Source organism: Narcine bancroftii, chromosome 9 (assembly GCF_036971445.1).
Source record: "Narcine bancroftii isolate sNarBan1 chromosome 9, sNarBan1.hap1, whole genome shotgun sequence".
Taxonomy (NCBI): Eukaryota; Metazoa; Chordata; class Chondrichthyes; order Torpediniformes; family Narcinidae; genus Narcine; species Narcine bancroftii.
Window position 1 is genome coordinate 4,173,368 of NC_091477.1, and position 17,397 is coordinate 4,190,764.

At 46.5% G+C, this 17,397-nt stretch overlaps 2 protein-coding genes across 4 annotated transcripts in view; both read left to right on the forward strand.

Moving 5' to 3' along the window:
- ik (IK cytokine) overlaps positions 1–7,155 on the forward strand; it is a 43,276-nt gene extending 36,121 nt beyond the window's left edge. Inside the window, exons 17-20 of the mRNA XM_069898025.1 lie at positions 152–240; positions 1,943–2,051; positions 3,910–3,944; positions 6,735–7,155. Coding sequence (XP_069754126.1) covers positions 152–240; positions 1,943–2,051; positions 3,910–3,944; positions 6,735–6,762 — 261 coding nt within the window. The 3' untranslated portion in view covers positions 6,763–7,155. The remainder of the gene's footprint in view (positions 1–151; positions 241–1,942; positions 2,052–3,909; positions 3,945–6,734) is intronic.
- A 7,817-nt stretch (positions 7,156–14,972) lies between these two features.
- LOC138743143 (UDP-glucose 6-dehydrogenase-like) overlaps positions 14,973–17,397 on the forward strand; it is a 37,022-nt gene continuing 34,597 nt past the window's right edge. For 2 of the 3 annotated variants that reach the window (XM_069898030.1, XM_069898032.1), the window contains exons 1-2: positions 14,973–15,125; positions 16,410–16,566. The gene's annotated coding sequence lies outside the window, so the exon portion shown is untranslated. The remainder of the gene's footprint in view (positions 15,126–16,409; positions 16,567–17,397) is intronic. The other variant, XM_069898031.1, reaches the window with a different exon arrangement.

The following is a 17,397-nucleotide window of genomic DNA, read 5'->3' on the forward strand; positions in this document are numbered from 1 at the left end:
TCATTCTATTTCAGCTTTATCCAGCTTCCTGCTCTCCATCAAACCTCCTCAACTGCTGCTTCAATACAGATTAGCAATCAACTGGATCTAATGCATGGGCTCTCTAAAACAGGCAGGTACACAGAGTGACCTTATTCCTTCCTTCCTTCAGGGTAATAAGAAGGGACCCCTTGGGCGCTGGGATTTTGACACACAGGAGGAATACAGCGAATACATGAACAACAAAGAGGCTTTACCCAAGTAAGTGAAGTGTTTCCAGGTCAGCGGAGGTTGTTATCACTGACTGAATGGAGAGCCCTATCTCTCGGCTGTGCAGTGATGGGGCACTTGTAGAGGTTGCATTACCTGCTTCTTGCTGCATTCTGTTCCGAACTGTACAGCTTCCAGACTGTGTCACAAATTATTGTCCGAAAGGCACAAATCATCCCACTCTTCAACTGTAACCAGTTTGGCTGTTGCCATTAACCAGAAGCTGTACTGGACACAAAGTAGGATCTTGTGCACCTCTTTTTTTTGAGAAGGCAAACAGGGGCATTGTTGAATGACATGCGCCAAAGATCTTGCCTGCCACACTGAAGTCCCCTGTCACTAATATACTAGAAGTTGAATTAATCGCCCAATTAATTAAAAAATTATTCCAAAAATTTAAAAAACTCATGCTTGTTTAAAAACTCTGCACATTATTTGTTACTGAATTTTTTTAAATCACAGACAGTTTGTTCACATTTCTCTCTCTTTATATGTGCATCTTTTCTTGAGTCCGGTTTTGCACTCCCAATAAATAGAAATGCTGCCTGGCTCGCAGGAAAAAGAATCATAGGATTATATGTGATATCATGTATGTTCTCTGACAATAAATCTGAACTAAGATCTGAAGTAGCTGGATAGATGGAAGGGGTAGATAACGTAGAGGCAGGACAGTTTTTTACACTGGCAGGTGAGATTAGAACTAGGGGGACACTGGGGAGTCGATTTTGGATGGAGATCTGTTTTTTCTAGAGAGCAGTGAATCTGGAATTATTTGCCCAAGGAAGCCACAGTCTTTAATATATTTAAGACGAGAGTTGGATGGATTTTTACATAGAAGGGAAATTAAGGGTTGTGGGGAGTAGGCAGGTGGGTGGAGCTGAGTCCATGGCCAGATTGGCCATGATGTTATTGAATGGCAGAAAAGGCTCAACAGGCCGGATGACTGATTCCTGCTCTTATTTCAAATGTTCTTATGGATCCAGATAATAAAACACAGAATACAGGTGAGAGTGCTGGCCAATTAAACAGTCCTCAGAGATTCCACTGTCACAAATTAATCACAAAGTGACATGCATATTTAACATAGAATGTAGAACATTACAGCACAGTACAGGCCCTTCAGCCCATGATGTTGTGCCAACCTGGATATACCTACCAAAAAGAACCCCTCCCTACTTCGTAACCCTCTATTTTTCTTTCATTCGTGTGTCTATCTAAGAGTCTCTTCAATACCCCTATTCTTCCAGCCTCCACTACCCAACCTTGCAAAGCATTCCAGACACCCACATCTCTGTGTTTTAAATAAATAAATACATTTCCCGATTCTCCCCTAAACTTTCCTCCTTCACTTTGAATTTGTTACTCCCGCCCTGGGAAAAAGGTGGTGGCTATCGACTTTATCCATGCCTCTCATAACCTTGTAGGCCTCAAAAGTCTTTTCTCATCCTTGTGCATTTCAAAGAGAAAAGTCCCAGCTCTGCCAACTTTGCCTCAAAAGACACATTTTTCAATCCAGGCAACATCCTGGTAAATCTCCTCTGTGCCCTCTTCATAGCTTCCACATCCTTCCTGTAATGAGGTGACCAGAACTGAACACAATATCCCAAGTGTGGTCTCATCAGAGATTTGTACAACATTGCCTTACGACTTGTTTCCTTCCTCATTTGATAGTTTTTTTTCTTTCTCCCTGCAGAGCTGCCTTCCAGTACGGTATCAAGATGTCAGAGGGACGCAAAACCAGGCGCTTCAAAGAAACCAATGAGAAGGCAGAACTGGATCGCCAGTGGAAGAAGATCAGTGCGGTATGTGCCTAACTCAGAGACCCCCCTCAGCACTAACGAAGCAGCACCTCTGCCTCGAGTCTGAAATGTTAAGTATTTTACCCAATTTACAAATGCACAGTGTAAGTGAGATGATACAGTGTTCATCACCATGTGGATATGAGTGGCTGAGTGTTATTCTGATGCCACGTCTTTCCAAGTTATCTGTCAACACTTCCACAGTATGTTGCAGAACTACATTGAAAACATGAGTGACTGCAGATTCGTGAAGCCAGTCCGATCCCAGCATTCTCCTGTCTCTCCATTTTACCTTTCCGCTCCAAAGTCTCTTCAAGGCATGCTGACTTTCACGAAGTCCTCCCCTTTTCAGGAGTTCTGTGAGACTCACTCTCTCTGCTTTTCCCCCTTTCACTGGCCCCAGTCTAATCCCTCCCCTATTCCCATCCTTACCATCTAGTTCTCTCTTCCCTCCTCCACCAAATTCTCAGTCAACAAGGTTTGCAATAAATTCCTACTCTTTGCTGTTGTTCTCGATCAGCCATTCTCAATAGGAATCACACGCTCTTCCTCCCACCCTCCCACCACCTTTCACCCCCCCCACCCCTCAGCACTTTTAAGGAGGGACATGGATTGAAAAAAAAATTTTTTAATTATATAGTCAGTAGGAGAGAAGTACAGAAGAAACCAAAACTTGACTTCTTCACAGGGAAATGGGCCCATAAACTCTGAGCAGAGTCCTATGGGGGGCGGGGGGGGGGGGGTCAAAGCCGAAAAAAGGTTGAGAATGGCTGCTCTAGATAGACAGTATATGGAAGAATCTGCCTGATGTTACGAGCCCAGAGGATTCCAAACACCAGCAGGAACTGAAATTCCCCAAGACAATGGTGACTTCAACAAAAGTTGCTTTTAATTTTCAAACATAATAATATCAATCTTTAACTTAACCCCCCTTCTAATTCTAAGTGCACGTGTATGTGTTCAGGTAAGTTCTTTGTTTCACTGTCCAATCATTCACTTTCCACTTCTCCAAGTTCACTGGGATCAGGCAATTTCCACACTGTGCACAGAATGTAACATTTATGATCTTCACCAGGCTCTGTTGCTTTAACTTAAATTGTTAGCTCAGAAAGGTCTTTGTTGGTTCAGAGAGAGAGATTTGTTCTTTGTTGGACACACACAAACTGATCTCCTTCAATCAGCCACTTTAGTGTCTTGCCGAAGAAACTTGCTCCCTCATGGGTTTTTCCAAAAGATAACTTTCTTCCAGGTTACCACAGAGTTCTTTTTTCCCTATTCCAGGAGAAACACATTAACCAGCCACTTCGTCTTGTAATTGACGACAAGCATTTAGAATAGGCTGAACTCCAAATTGAAAACCCGTCTTCAAATGGGATCTTTTAGCAGGAGTGCAAAACTTGCAGTTTCCAACAGCAGCTCCTGCTGTAAACTGACTTCTCTCCCTCTCTCTCTCTGCCTCTCCTCAAAGAGTCGTTTTTCTTCTCTCTGCTCGCAAAACCACATGATCCCTCTTAGAATAGCAACCTTCAACCAGCAATTTAAACTTATGGCAGGGGTTTTATCAGCAGAACATTTTCAATTCTTGAGCCTAGGGGACTGTGTAAACACAGTGACCATTTCACACCTACTTGTGAAGTCTCTATTGGTATTCTTCAAATTTTCTGTAGTCACTGCAGACTTGAAGTCTCTGCTTAGACATGGATCTCTTTTGTGAAATGTTAATGTCTGTTGTGAAGTGTACCTAAACTAAACCCCCACAATCTAGACCTTTTTAAGATATTTTTATCATAATTTTATTAACCCATTCCATTACATTCTGCTTCTTTTCTGATTGAAAGTTTTGTGCCTGTTCCTGTTTTAGATCATTGAAAAGAGAAAGAAGTTGGAGGCAGATGGGTGAGTGATGTTGCCTTCTGTTGCTGTGTTGAGATTTATTAAGGAAATTGACAAAAACTGCCTTTCTGGAAATCCCTAAATAATCTTTCAGCCAGTCAAGTGGCCCCTTCAAGTTTGCCCTCGCAACTGCCAGCCTGCATATAGAAAGCTCCCACTAAAATCCATGTGATGGTAACAGATGATTTGAGGTGATGAGGCGGGCGAGAGACTGCAGATGCTAAAATCGGGAAAAAGTAGCAAACTTCTGGGGAACTCAGCAGGTCAAGCAGTATCAGTGAGACACGTTTCTGCTTGGAGCCCTTCCTCTAGCCATTATTCCAGAATTATGGGGAGGAAATGGCTGGCTGAATCCCACACCAAAAGGTCCTTTGGATTCACTGTAAAAGTGTATCATGCCTCACTTTAATGTGTCACCACCTTGGAAATGTCTGGCCAGAACACGCACGTACACACAGATGCACGCACACGAGTGTTCCCAACCAAAGCCCGCTCCAACTTGAACACTGAAGAGCAAATGCAAGACCACTTTCTCATTCTGTCTTTGTTTCAATCCCGACTGATGAATCATCTAGCTATGGGTTTGTGCTTCACTGTGGGGTAACTCCAGAGCAGTGGGAAGGAGGACCTTGCTTGGAAACACTGCTCGTTAAAGAAGATGTTGAAGGTGGCATTTACTTGTCTGAGGGAAGTTAAGATTCCCACAGCTGTTGCTTGTAAAATGACCGTGTCCACATCACGATTCATGGTGATGCAGGGGGCATGAAATGAACGTCTTGTTAGGTTCTTGATTAGGAAAGGAATCCAGGGTAATGAGGAGAATGCAGCCTGCAGAGCTGCAGGCTCGTTTGTGGCTGACAAGTCCGATGCGGGACAGGCAGACACGGTTGCAGTGGCTGCAGGGGAAAATTGGTTGGTTGGGTGTTGGGTTTTTCCTCCTTTGCCTTTTGTCAGTGAGGTGGGCTCTGCGGTCTTCTTCAAAGGAGGTTGCTGCCCGCCAAACTGTGAGGCGCCAAGATGCACGGTTTGAGGCGATATCAGCCCACTGGCGGTGGTCAATGTGGCAGGCACCAAGAGATTTCTTTAGGCAGTCCTTGTACCTTTTCTTTGGTGCACCTCTGTCACGGTGGCCAGTGGAGAGCTCGCCATATAACAGGATCTTGGGAAGGCGATGGTCCTCCATTCTGGAGACGAGACCCACCCAGCGCAGCTGGATCTTCAGCAGCGTGGACTCGATGCTGTCGACCTCTGCCATCTCGAGTACTTCGACGTTAGGGATGAAAGCGCTCCAATGGATGTTGAGGATGGAGCGGAGACAACGCTGGTGGAAGCGTTCTAGGAGCCGTAGGTGATGTCGGTAGAGGACTGTAACATTACACTAAATTGCCTTCTGGCTGTCATAAGGCAGACAGAGCCGCCATCAGTGACACCCAGTGTTCCTTAGATAAAGAGAGTCCCTTCAGATTCACTTCCAGCCTCTGCAGCTGCACAGAATCCTGTTTGATTAATCGTCAACTCAAGCTCCAGATCCAAACCTCCGATACGATCAGGAAGCCTTCAGCACCTTAAGCCTTTTGAGAGCCTTTCTTGCCCTCAGCACCCTCTGGGATTCCATCTCCAACACCTGGTTCCCATGAGCTGGTCTGCCGCTGTGGTCAACCATTCTGTAGGGACGTCTCCTCTGCCTCTCCTCCTTAATGGAGCTAGGGTGGGGGGGGGGGGGGGGGCGCGTGTTCTCCCTGTTTCTGGTGCCCTGTGTCAGTCCACTGCTCTCCTGGAGTCTGCATCGTGTGGCAATATTGCTGTATAACAGTAGTTTTCAAATTGGGCCCCCCCAAAACTCATAAGTAATTCCTATGCCATAGGTGCTCTGTGATTAGTAAGGTGTTGCTTAAGGTGGGATGTGGGTGGGAAGAAAAAGGTTTGAAACCCACTGTTCTAATCATCCCTCATTGACTCGTTATGTGCACAGTTTCATAACTCCAAAGGAAATGGGCCAATGACGATTTTTCTCAAGCAAAATATTTCAGTAATAATTGGGTCGAGAGCAGTGATTCTCCACCTTCCCTCCCCACCCACATCCCACCTTAAGCAGCCCCATACTAATCACAGAGCGCTGATGGCATAGAGATTACTTAAGGCAGAATGTGAGTGGGGGGGCTGTTTGAAAACCACTGCTGTCTAGCATCAGATTGGAGGTCAATCCACAGGACCATCAGAGCAGCAGAGAGGGTCACTGGGTTCTCCCTCATCTCCGTGCGCCCCACCCCCATCGGCAACGTGATTTACCAGGAAGAGCTAAAAGGGCTTGCAAAATCAATGAGAACCCCCCGCGAACAGCATCTTCCAACTACTTCCATCAGGAAAGAGATATAGTAGCATCGGATCCAGCAGCGACCGCCAGGCAGAGGAACAGCTTACCACGGGCTGTGAGAACACTGAACGACTAATGAATTCCTCCTACAAATCTTCCAGGTCTCAACTATTTATTTAACAATATTTATTTGTGTTTATATATGTACAGGTATGTATCATTTGTCTGTATGTGTATTTTGTCTGTATATGCATTTGTTGTCTTGCACTGAGGAAGAATCAAGTGTTACGGTACAGAATAGGAGTTGAGGTTCACGTAGATCAGCCATGGTCATGTTGAACCATTAAACAGACTTGATGAGCCTGGGGTTCTGCTCCTATCTTCTTGTATAATTCACACGTGCTCAGAACTAATCACTTCTCCCCCCCAGGTATGTTTGCTTTGCTGGGTGTAACTCTGCCATCTGCTTTGTTTGACAGTGTGGAAGTGAAGAGGCCCAAGTACTGAGACTGGGGCAGTGGAACATAGCGGCGGCGTTGGCTGTTCCTGCATTCCATGGTGCGCTGATAGCCTACTGCCGCTAATCTGTGCGTGACCTTGCCAAAACGCTTCCTCAATGCCTACTCTATTCTGATGGGCAGCCACGTGCAATGTTTGAAGAGCCCTTGTGTACTTTCTGCTGATTCCTGCATTTTTATTTTGAAGCAGCTGATGTTTATAAGCTCGAGGTGAACCTGCTTGGCAGGGTGCTGGATGAAGGGAGGGAGTTTTTAAATGAAGATCACCATGAATTGTCTGTGGGGCTTGGATCTCTTGACATTTGTATACTGTTCTTTTGTGAATGGTTGTGAAAACCTTAAGGATTAAACCTCTCAAGGTGTTTAACACATTGAAACACAAGTGTGGCATGGTTCTCGCTTGCAAATTGAACAAGAATCTATGGGCAACGTGGAGGATTAGTTTGCAGAGCATCCAAGTTGCCCGTCAACAGCTACCACCAGCTGGTGGACTTGGGCCCAATGGGAAAAAATAATAGAAAATACAATGTTTTTTGTAGCCTTAGAAGATAACAGCACAGAAACCGGCCCTTCTAGTCTGTGCAGATCCATTTTTCTGCCTTGTCCCACTGACCTACACCCAGTCCTTAGCCCTCCACACCTCTCCCATCCATGTACCTGTCCAAGTTCTTCTTAAATGTTAAAATTGACCCCACATTCACCACCTCAGCTGGCAGCTCATTCCACACTCCCACTACTCTCTGTGTGAAGAAATTCCCCCTAAACCTTTCCCCTTTCACCCTTAACCCATGTCCTCTGGTTTGTATCTCACCTACCCTCAGTGGAAAAAGCCGAGCTACATTTACTCTGTCTATCCCCTCATCATTTTAAATACCTCTATCAAATCCCCTTACTTTCTATGCTCTAGGGAATAAAGGCCTAACCTGTTGAACCTTTCCCTGTTGGTTAGTTCCTGAGATCCAGGCAACATCTCAGTGAATCTCTGCACTCTTTCTATCTAGTGATTTACAAAGTAGGCACTGTTGCCCCCATGTGAGTGGTGGAAAGATCCATGGGGGCGGTTGGGGAAAAGGGGTCGGTGAGGAAATAGGGGGCGTTCTGAACCTTCCATCTTGTTATTATTCAGTCTGGTGAAAGTTTAATGAAGAAGCCAGGGCAATAATTTTCTGGCTGGAATCGGGGTGGCTGTAGTAAGCAACGTAAATAGCGACAAGGCATTCTCGCAAGAGCTGGTCTTCTAGCTGCCATGCTGTACTGACCTCACTACCCCCTCCCCCCCCCTCAGCACCTCCACTAACCCCCGCCCCCAGCACTGTTGTATGGGGGGGGGGGGTGCATACGGGATGTGGCCTGGAGGCCAAGCCTGAAAACGTTTGGGAACCACTGATCTAAATGATATCTTTCCTATAGTCAGGTGACCAAAACTACACACCATGCTCCAAATTTGACCTTCCCAATGTCTTATACAACATTGGGGTGGACTGGTTAGCATAGTAGTCGGTGTAATGTTGATACAGCACCAGCAAACCAGGACCGGGTTTCAAACCCCATGTTGTCTGTATGAAGTTTGTACGTTCTCCCCGTATCTGCTTGGATTTCTTCTGGAGAGTCAGGTTTCCTCCCACTTTTAAACATACCAGGAGGGGGGGTGTAAATGAATTGGGTGGCACAGGCTTGTAGGCCGAAAGGGCCTGTTACCATGCTGTATGTCTAAAGTTAATTTTAAACTTTACCCTCTTACTCCAGGCATATAGGAAACCCTGTTGGTCCCTGTGCTCAGGCATCTTATCTGAAACTGTGGCTCCAGATGCTGCTCTTTCCTCCTTGCTTTGGAAGGAGAGAATCTGACTCAGGCGCAGGAAAACTCTTGGGACGTGCAAATCTGCCAGTTGCCAAGGAAACACGACCAGCCCCTCATCTGTGGCTCAACAGAATGAGGTAAAATCTGGGATTGATTAGTCACTAATTCAGCAGAATGTCTTCAGGGGAAAGAGATTTCACAACTCACAGACTGAGGTCAGCTTTGACAAGAAATGTGTCATTTGGATGGGCCCAGCTGAGGGCGTCACTGAGGAAGTGACTGGATGAAGACCAAACCCAGGACCATCATACCTCGTATCTTGCTTCAGACCTGCTTGTTAAATGCAACAATTGCTTGGAACTTGAAGTACAAACTACAAAGTTCAGCTGGACAATAGTTTAAAAACCCTTATCAAATTTATGTTCAGACAAGCACTGGGCATAGTTCTGGTGTCAAAAGTTGACATGGAAATGGGGCAAAAATAGCTTGCTTCCACCAGTCAAGAAGCTTGGGAAGACCAGGTACCACACAGACACTGTGATTGAAGTAAAAATGCAACACTGGAGAAACTCAGCAGCTCAGACAATGCCCTTTATATAGCAAAGACAAAGATACAGAACTGATGTTTTGGGCTTGAGCCCTTCTTCAAGGAAATGAAAAATATCAGCAGGCGTCCACTTTAAAAAGCTATGGCGAGGAGGAGTATGGTTGCAGATTTAGACATGTAACAGACCAATTCGGTCCATGAGTCCGTGCTGCCCAATTTACACCTACATTGCCAGTTCATCTTGAATGGTGGGAGGAACCCGGAGCCCTGTGGAAAACCCATGCAGACATGGGGAGAATGTGCAAACTCCTTCGAGACAGCACGGGATTTGAATCCCGGTCCCAATCGCTGGCGTTGCGCTAACTGCTGCACCAACCTTGCAGGAGGTATTAGGTGATGAAGCAAGGGGAGGAGAGATGGCCCTCTGAATGGAGAGGGAAGGGAGTGGAGAGGAGAGAATGCCTGCCTACATATTTCCATTCCTCGATGAAGGGCTCAAGCCCAAAACATCAGTTATGTAATTCCTATATAAAGTACTCTGACCTACTGAGTTTCTCCAGCGTTGTGTTTTTACTTCAATCGCAGAAAGTGCTGGAGGATGAACAGGTAATGCAGCATCCACAGAAAGCAATGGGCAGCTGATACTCAAAAGGGTTCTGGTTTAATGTTGCCTCCCTCATCTTCCTCCAGGGGTGCTGCCTGATCTGCTGAGTTTCTCCAGCTCTTTTTGTGTATTCCCCAGCATCTGGAGACTCCACTTGGGCGATCAGAAGTCTTAACACCATAAGACAGAGGAGAAATAGTCTACTCAGCCCATCGAGTCTGCCCCACCATTTAATCTTGAGGTGATCCATTACCCCACTCCCAACCTTCTCCCCATAACTTTTGATGCTCAGATCAACAATCTATCAACCTCTGCATTAAATAACACTAATGACTTGGCCTCCACAACCACTTGTGGCAACAAATTCCATAAATCCACCATCCTCTGGCTAAAGGAATTCCTCCGCATCTCTGTTCTAAGAGGACATTTTCTGAAATTGTACTTCATTGGCCACTTCTCTGCCCAGTCTCCTGCACCCTCCCTGTTTCCTCAACACTGCCTGCTCCACCTTCCTTTTGATCATCTTCAGAAAAATAAAGGGAAGCTGATGAAAATGTTCTGTGTTGAACATAATGTCTGGATGATTGGTCTGGATATGGACCCAGTATTAAGCATTAATATTGAAAGCTAATGTTTAACCTCCAGCTTCAGATTCTAAAGTTTTGCACATTCGTTATCAAACTGTCTCATCCTTCCTCTGTGACTGCTGACAGTCTTTGGGTGGGGGTTTACATCACCACTGGAAAATGACGTACAGCTTGCTGCTGTCTGGGACAGCATCCAACATGTTACAAGATTCATCCCAGCCACACACTCTTCATCTTCCCAACCAACTCCTTTCCCCCCCCCCCCACCCCAATCCCCAGAATTGGGAAGAAGATTCCCAAGTGGATGATCACGCAGCTCCAGATTCGAGGACGGTGTCTTCCTACCGTTATCAGACTCCTGAACGAACCTCACAACAGTAAAATGTTGCCTTTGCTCCGCCCCAACTGATTTCTCTCTGGACTGTGCTTTTAACTGCAATTCTATGTATGTATTGACTACCTGGCCTGCTCACAGAACAAACTTTCTCACCATTCACATGTCCACCTGGAAGCATTTTAAATGGTGGTTTTGTATCAGCTTCTGGCAGCCTGTTCCAAGCACCCACCATTCTGTGTAAATAGAAACGTGCCCAGCACGTCTTTAAACCTGACTACCAATCTTCTCAATTTTTTAGAAAGTTCATATTTATTATAGTCTTGTCATACAACCAGGTGAAACAGCATTTCTGCACACTACAGTGCAGACGCGCTAAAATGTGATTTAAAATAAATTTTTTGGGAAGATTTACTTGGTTACAGGGTAGTGTTCAATCTCACAGTCTATTTTTCCCAGCCTGCTCCTATACCACCACCTTGATAATTGTGGGTCGAAGATATTGTGTGATGGATGGAAACAGTCCTTCATAGTTCTTTGAGCTGTATATAAGCAACACTCCCAGTAAATGACAATCAAGGAAAGGGAGACCCCAGCCATCTTCTGGTCTAATGCAACTACCACACTTCCATCAGTGTCCAACACTCCAGAGAAAACACCCCAAGGTTTGTTGGGCGGCACAGGCTCATGGGCTGAAAGGACGTGTAACCGTGCTGTATGTCTAAATTTAAAAAAAATGAATTTTAAATGTAAAAGTTTGTCCAACCTGTCCCCAAAACTTGTGCCCTCTAAATCAGGTAAATCTCTTCTGTATTCTTTCCACCTGCGTCCTGTAATGGAGCAACCAGAATTTCACATCGTACTCCAAGATGTGGTTCAACCAAAGTTTTGTACAGTGCCAACGTGACTTTTATACTTGATGCTCTACCCAGTGAACACAAACATACCATACGCTTTCTTTACAGAAGGCGTGTGGTCTTTTTTCAAAAGGTGCATGGAGGAGGGTTTGAGGGAAATTGCTCTCGGTTGTGGAGTAACGCCGAATGCTGGAGGAACTCAGCAGGTCAGACAGCATCCACGGATGGTCCACGTCTCGGGCCATAACCCGTGCTGTCCCTGATGAAGGATTACGGCCTTTTGAGGTTCGAGAAGGTGGCACAATCCCAAATGTGAAATCAGAATTCATTGGGAAAGATTTGCTACATCAGTGACTTTGTCTATTGTCTGCACCAGTCATTCTCAACCTCTTTTTGGCTACGGCCCCTTTCAGACTCCCTTACAGGGCCCCTTCTCTGTGAAGCAGTTGTTTAGTTGGTTTCTTCCGTACTTCTCTCCTACCGACTACATAAAAAATATTTACATGAGGTTTTAAAAAAGCAAGGCATTTATTTAAATATGCCCCCCGCCCGAGGGCTGTAGATCCCCCTGGACACCATCTGCAGTTACCACCCTTGCTTTTCGGACAGCATCTCCCAAACCAACAACCTCTGCCACCCACCAAGAAGTTCTTCACGCAGAGGGTGGTGGGAGTGTGGAAGGGCTGCCAGCCAAGAGGAACGCGGTGAAACACAAAAGTGCAGATACTGTTTATTGTCAAAACACAGAAATGTTGGAGGAACTCAGCTGGACTTGCACCACCCATAGGAGGGAAAGATATACAAGTGACGTTTCGGGCCTGAGCCCTTCCTCAAGGTGTAAGTGAACTGTAGGCAAGCACCTGAATTAAAAGGCTGGTGAAATGGGAAGAAGGGGAGGATCACTGACAAAAGGTATTCATTTCATGGGCTTGATTTTGATATTTAAGAAATATTTGGATAGGTATAGGGGTGGGAGGGGTATGGAGGTAATGGTCTGGGTGCTGTCGATGGCGCTAGGCAGAATAAAAGACACAGACCAGATGGGCTGTAGGGCCTGTTTCTGTGCTGCAATGTTTAAATCTCAGCAAGGCTAACTGCACCTTTGTTGGAAATGCATTACCTGTCCTTCATTATTCTCTGGGTGGGTCTAAAACCCAGAACTTCTTCCCCCACTGGGGCGGCACCTTCACCGATGGTGGCAGTGCAAGAAACTGGCTCAAGCCAACCCCCTTTTTACAAAGATGTCTGGGAGTGTACGGTTATGTACAAAAGTACAATGCATTGAAATCCTTGTTGCAGCTACACAGGTCTGTACAATACAGCAACAACCCTGTAAATTAAATAACTATAATATAAATTTTGACATAGAGCACAGTAACAGGGACATTTCAAACAGTGGGAGGTGTTGTGGGCTATATATAAATATTTTTTTTAAAAGATAGATCGTGGGGAAGATAGATTGTGGGGGGTTTAGTGTAGGTCACTTCACAGAGTAACACTTTACAAAAGACATCTCATTTAAAACACAAGAGCTTTGCTGAAGCTTGACGTTGAGGCTCCGGTTGGCTTTGCAAAGGACAATGGAAGTCTTTGGAAAGAACTTCAAAAGCAGGTGCAAATGGCTCAGATCCTGATAAAGATCTTTCAAAGATTGGGTTTGGAGCCTTGGGAGAGGTCGTTTGGTTTTTTACAAGCAGAGAGAGGAAAAAACAAACAGGATTCTTTTCTCAGAGAGAGAGAACTCAGTTCTATAATAGCTGGCAGGCTTGTTGAAAGACCCCATTTTGAAGATGGGCTGTGAGTTCTGAGTTCAGCCTGTTCAAACCTCTTGTAGTACTTACAAGAGGAAATGACTGGCTAGAGTATTTCTCCTGAAATAAGGGGAACAAGAGGAACTCTGTGGTGACCTGGAAGAAGAGGTTATCATTTGGGAAACCCATGATGGGGCAAGTTTCTTTGGCAAGACACTGAAGTGGCTGATTGGACAGAATCAGTTTGTGTCCAACGAGCAACAAATACCTCTCTGAAACCAACAAGAACCTTCCTGAGTGGTAACCATTTACCTTTAATCACCAGAGCCTGGTGAAGATTCATAAATGTTAAATTCTGTGCACATTATAAGAATTGCTTGACACCGGTGAACTTGGAGGAGTGAGAAGTGAGAATGGACTGTGAACTTATACACACATTACATACACATGTGCTTAGAATTAGAAGGGGGTTAAGTTAATAGTAATAAGTTAAAGTTTGATCCTTTTTTTAATGTTTAAAGAAAATTAAAAGCAACTTTTTAAGTAACCATTGCTGCTGGGTTTTGGGGTCCTCTGGGCTTGTAACAGGAAACCAGAGCCTCTGGGGAAAACCCATGCAGACCCTGGGAGAACGTTCAAACTGCTTACAGACAGTGCCGGATTCTAACATTAACCACTTTACTAACCGTGCTGCTCCATGTGCCATTAAATCTACTGTGTAAGAGGCAAGTTTTTTTTAACTAATATTTCTGGTCAAATTTGGGGGCGGGTCGACTTTTACACAGGTCATACTTTTGACCGCGGTAAGTACCCGCGCTGTTCAAAAGAGATCGGACGGCAGGGACTGGGTGGTAAGTCTGCAATCAGTGCATCAAGGGTGCGGCGGACGGGCACGTTACCAAGGCGAGGGACTGCGGTTGGGAGCTCAGATTGGTGGGTGGTTGGGGTTAGGGTCAACTATGAAGTGGTGATTGTGGGCTCAATTTTAACATTGAAGAAAAAAATTGGACAGGTCGATGGATGGAAGGGGTGCGGAGGGCTATGGACTGGGTGCTGGTCAGTGGGACTGGGCAGGGTAATAGCTCGGAGTGAAACCATCTGTGGACGCTGCAAGTTCATGTTTTCATCAGAACGAGAGGTTTTGGCACAGACTAGAAGGGCCGAAGGACCTGGGCTCTCCCCCCGCTCTGTTCTCTTCCCCCCCTCTCTGTTCTCTTCCCCCCCCCTCCTGTTCTCTTCACCCCCTCCCTGTTCTCTTCCCCCCCCTGTTCTCTTCCCCCCCTCCCTGTTCTCTTCCCCCCCCTCCCTGTTCTCTTCCCCTCCCTCCCTGTTCTCTTCCCCTCCCCTCCCTGTTCTCTTCCCCCCCCTCCCTGTTCTCTTCCCCCCCCCTCCCTGTTCTCTTCCCCCCCCCTCCCTGTTCTCTTCCTCCCCCTCCCTGTTCTCCGGAGGGGCTCTCTCCCCCTCTCTGTTCTCCCCTCCTCTCTGTTCTCCCCTCCTCTGTTCTCCCCCCCCCGTTCTCCCCCCCCGTTCTCCCCCCCCCCTGTTCTCCCCCCCCCCTGTTCTCCCCCCCCCTGTTCTCCCCCCCCTGTTCTCCCCCCCCCCCGTTCTCTCCCCCCCCCTGTTCTCCCCCCCCTGTTCTCCCCCCCCCCTGTTCTCCCCCCCCCCCGCCTCTGCAGACCGGGCGGGGCTCAGCCCTCCCCTCCCCTCTCTCCTCCCCTTGCCAGCGACATCATCACGCGGCCGGGGGATTTGCGTGGCTGTGGGAGGGGATGAAGGTGCCCGGGGCCGGATGAACTCGCACCCCGTGCCCATCAGGAAGGGGGCGAGCTCGGCTGCCTTTTTGCCTCCGAGAACCCGGGGAGGAGAGCGAGGTGAGTCCGGAGCCCCACGGCGCAGACGTTCGCCTGGGCTGGGCTGGCATTGAACGGGTGATGGGGAGGAAGCGAGGCCCGAGAGGTTCCCAGGCGCTTTCAGTCTCTCGCACGTCCTTTCTCCAGGTCTCGTTCCCGGGGCTGCAGCGCCAGTTCCATTCATTCAGCGCTCCGGCTCCCGGCTCAACCTCCCCTGCTGCATCAATTCCCTCCGCCAGCAGTGGCTGATCCACCCGGGCTTCACAACCAAGGGTTATTAAATCCACTCATCAGGTCTCACTGCACTGGATCCAACTCCCCCTTCCTGCCGACTAAAGCCCCCTCGCCCAGTGGTTCTCAACCTTTCTCTTTCCACTCACATCCCACTTGAAGTAATCCCTCTGCCTTCGGTGCTCTGTGATGAGTCAGGGGTGGCTTAAGGTGGGATGTGGGTGGAAACAAAAAGGTTGATAACTCCTCTTAATTCCACCTTAATCCATTTTTTCTCCAACAAAATATTCCAGTAACAGTGGGTCTAGAACAGTGATTCTCCCCTCCCCACTCACATCCCACCTTAAGCCACCCCTGACTCATCACAGAGCACCGATGACAGAGGGATTACTTCAAGTGGGATGTGAGTGGAAAAATTCAGAACCACTGGTCTAGGGAAGGATGAGTTGGATCGTGCTGTGAAACTTGATTTAACAACCCTTGTGTCCACCTTATTGGAAGCCGCCTGATAGGTGTCAACCCTGGAATGCACTGGTTCTCTTTTATCTTGAAATCTTTTCTCTTGACTCATGAAATGGAGTCTTAAATCTTATCAGTTCTGCTAGTTACACCTTCAAAGCATATTAGTCAAATGATATTTGCTTCCCATAAAGCCTTTTTACTCCCTCAATTCTATTGTTGCTTTCTAACCGCCCTACAAGAAGGTAACTCCGAATCAGATTTATTGTTAGGAATGTGTCGTGAAATTTGTTGTTTTGCAGCAGTAACAAGGTGCAAAATTACTATGAACTACAATTCCAAATGCTGAATATTTTTGATCCACCTGTTTTTGTTTGCATCTGTGATTTATTCTCTTGATTGTGTAGTTTTTTGCCAAGTAACTGAAGATGCAGCAAATAAGAGTTTGGGGAAATGTGGACATTGTACAATAACCTCATTCTCACATACCGCTTCATAATCAATTGCTGCTTCTCCCCTTCTCTGGCTGGTCCACAGTTCTTATTTTACTCTTCCTTCCTTTTTCTGTGTGGCTCGGCACAATTCCAATGCCATCTACAAATTGCCGGTGGTAAGGCAATGAGAAGGGAGCTACATCAGCTGCTTGAGTGGTGACCCAACAACAACCTTGCGCTCAACGTTAGCAAAACCGAGGAACTGATTGTGCACTTCAGGAAGGGGGAAACCAGGAGAATACAAACCTGCTCTCGTCGAGGGGTCAGCAGAGGAGAAGGTTAGCTTCATGTTTCTGGGTGACACTCTCTCTCATGATCTGTCCTGGGGCCTCCATGTCAATGCAAACATGAAGAAAGCTCGCCAGCACCTCTACTTCGTGAGGAGTTTGAGGACACCAAAGATTTACAGATTTCTACAGGTGTACCGTGGGAAACATTCTGACTGTTTGCATCACTGTCTGGTGGGGAGGTGCTGATGCACAGGACAGGAAAAAGCTACAGAGAGTAGTGAATTTGGCCAGCGCCATCATGGCACCAGTCTTCACTCCATCGAGGACATCTACAAGAGTTGACGTCTCGAGAAAGCAGCCTGAAAGACCCTTACCTTCTTCACACTGCTACCATCAGGAAGGAGGTACAGGAGCCTGAACAGGTCAGAAACAGCTTCTTCCCCTCCGCCACCAGATTTCTGAATCCCAGACATGACCTCCTTTCCCTGCTGATTTAGTTGTTTTTAAAAATGTAATTGAAAGCAGTAGTTGCATCTGTAAATATTTTTTTCCCCAGAAAGCAGCGAATTTCAAGACGTTCATGACAATTAGGTCTAATTCTTCTCAGTGAAGTGCACACATTAGTCCATGAGAAGATCCATCAGCTGGTTTGTACACCACAAGCATTCTGGTGGTTTATCATTGGACAGGCCAGAGGCCCAAAGTCGATGCCACTTTTCAGGAAGGTGCAGTGGACGTGTGATCTGATCCCACTGTACCTGAGTATATCCTGCGCGCAAAATTAAAACCTGGCCCAATCGTGGCCAATCCAAATTCACAGAATTCTAAGAACCTATTGTCTCAATTTAATTTAATTTTTTTTAAAACGGTAATAGTACA